The 2,328-nt window shown below is 49.3% G+C and overlaps 1 protein-coding gene across 1 annotated transcript; it reads left to right on the forward strand.

The window, feature by feature from the left end:
- Positions 1-362: 362 nt before the first annotated feature.
- LOC105057762 (uncharacterized) lies at positions 363-2,066 on the forward strand. Its single transcript, XM_010940452.4, is given in 4 exon segments — positions 363-859; positions 862-943; positions 1,029-1,366; positions 1,369-2,066. Coding segments are annotated over 4 exon segments (1,005 nt in total). The 5' UTR covers positions 363-588; the 3' UTR covers positions 1,683-2,066.
- Positions 2,067-2,328: the final 262 nt, after the last annotated feature.

The raw sequence follows: 2,328 nt of genomic DNA on the forward strand, positions 1-2,328 counted from the left end.
GATACTCCATCTTCAAATTAAACTATTTATTTATTTTTGATGATATTATTTTTTTATTTATTTATTATGCTGTTTAGGAAAAACGAGTCCCATGATAGTTGATCATGGGACAATTTGTGAAAAAAATAAAATTTAAATAAAATCAACTTCGACTCTAACTTAAAAATGAATATACTTTCGATCCAAAATCCAGCTCATGACCAGCTCTACTACGCCACTGTTCGCAAGTTCGCCTTCATCGCCAAGTGAATTGCATGTGAGATTAAATATTTTTATTATTTTTATCATGTTTTCTTATCACTCCCATAAACTGATCACGTGTGTACGCGTGCAAGATTTCAGTCGGTGGAAGAAATTAAGTATGCAGTAGAAATGAATCCTTTTCACCGGAGATCAGAACCAAGATGGTCCTCCCACGGAATGTCCATGTATTACCGCACCGAAGCCCTTCAGTCTGTGTTGGTGTTGCCGCACGCACTGGTGCGCCCACGGTAGCGGGCCCGCCGTCGAACACCTCGGCGGCAGAACACCACCACCACCAGCTGCGTCCTTAAATCTCCAATCCTCTCCACCTCCGCCCACCCTCCCATGGCTTCTCCCCCTTCCAATGGCGTCAGCATCCCCGTCCTCCTCCTCTTTGTGTCCTGTACCACCGCCCTCCTCCTCTTCGTCCTCCTTCCCTCCCTCTCCCCCTTCTTCTCCTCCTCCTGCCCCACCACCACCATCTCCACCATCGCCGCTGGAGGCGGCGGCGCTACCTCCATCATCGCCAACCCCAGATCCCGGGACCGGATCTCCCCGACCCCGAAGGACATCGCCTGGCTGAAATCTCAGCTCAGCCTTAACTCCATCCAAGAACCCCCTCCTCCCCCGCCGCCTGGCATTCCCTTCGCAAGGGCATCAACCCCCGGACCCGCGCCGAACAGCTCGAAGACCTCCGCCGGTAAACCATCACCCTCTCTCTCCCTTCCCCTCCCTCTCTTTCGTGCAACTCCTTCTACAAAACCTTTTTTTTCCGTTGGTTACAGATTCAAAGGCATCTCCCACTACGAGGGAGACGATGCCGGCAACCACACCGCCCTCCCCTGCCCCGGCGAGCTCCTGGTGGAGGAGCACCACAGCAACTACGGCGAGCCGTGGGCCGGCGGCCGTGACGTCTTCGAATTCCTCACCAACGCCGTCGCCCTCGTCCCCTCCGACCTTGTCTTGGAGATCGGCTGCGGCACTCTCCGTGTTGGTCTCCACTTCATCCGCTACCTCGACCCCGCGCGCTTTCACTGCCTCGAGCGCGACGAGCTCTCCCTCATGGCGGCCCTCCGCTACGAGCTCCCCTCGCAGGGCCTCCTCCACAAGCGGCCACATATCCTTCGGGGGACGACATGGATTTCACCCGCTTCGGCGATGGCATTTCCTATGATCTCATCTATGCCAGTGCTGTGTTCCTCCACATGCCTGACGCTCTCGTCTGGGTGGGGTTGGAGAGGCTGGTGGAGAGGCTGAAGCCCCAGAAAGGTCGGATCTTTGTCTCCCACAACATCAAGTTCTGCTCGAGACTAGGCGGTGATGAGTGTACAAGACGGCTGACGAAGCTGGGATTGGAGTATGTTGGGAAGCATACCCATGATAGCTTGCTGTTTAACCACTACGAGATTTGGTTTGAGTTCAGAAGACCCAAAGCTTAGAGTTCTTTCTTTTGAGTACTTGTTAGCTGTTATTAATGAGAATTTTATAGAGGAGCTGGAGATGGCAATGATCTTCATTGGCACTCAGAGCTTTGCTATGGAGGCTTGTCTTTTTTGGCTACACAATGTGGCAGGGCAATTGACTTGATTGGGAGGTGTTCCTTGAGATTTCTGATGGGAAAAAAGGTGAAGGATTGAATTTTTCTCTGTCATGCCAGATTATCTCGGTGAGGCAGTTGCAGTCCTTGGTTTACTTGTTGTTCTATTTGATGTTTCATCTAGTTGGAGTCCATGTATTGATTTTTTTTTTTTCCTGGGGCTCACATAAATATGTGCAATAGACTTTTATTACAAGTTAGCAGTAGATTCAACCAGGTTTTGAAATGTGGTACTTGTTGCATTGGTAGATGAAAAAGTGTTGTAGTTAGTCCAATTCCTTATTCTGCAACACAAACAGTTTTTGTTTATGAGTGCTTTTGTCTTTGGCTTATATATATTGTCGTGTGCCAAGACACTGTATATGCCTGCTCCTATTGATCCGTGCCAGTTTTTGTTTATTCATATATCCCTGCAAGACATGTTTGTTACAGCATGTTCAAGTACCTCAACCCGTGATTTTAAAATGTTTATGGATTTAATGTGGTTG

Source organism: Elaeis guineensis, chromosome 14, assembly GCF_000442705.2.
Source record: "Elaeis guineensis isolate ETL-2024a chromosome 14, EG11, whole genome shotgun sequence".
Classification (NCBI taxonomy): domain Eukaryota; kingdom Viridiplantae; phylum Streptophyta; class Magnoliopsida; order Arecales; family Arecaceae; genus Elaeis; species Elaeis guineensis.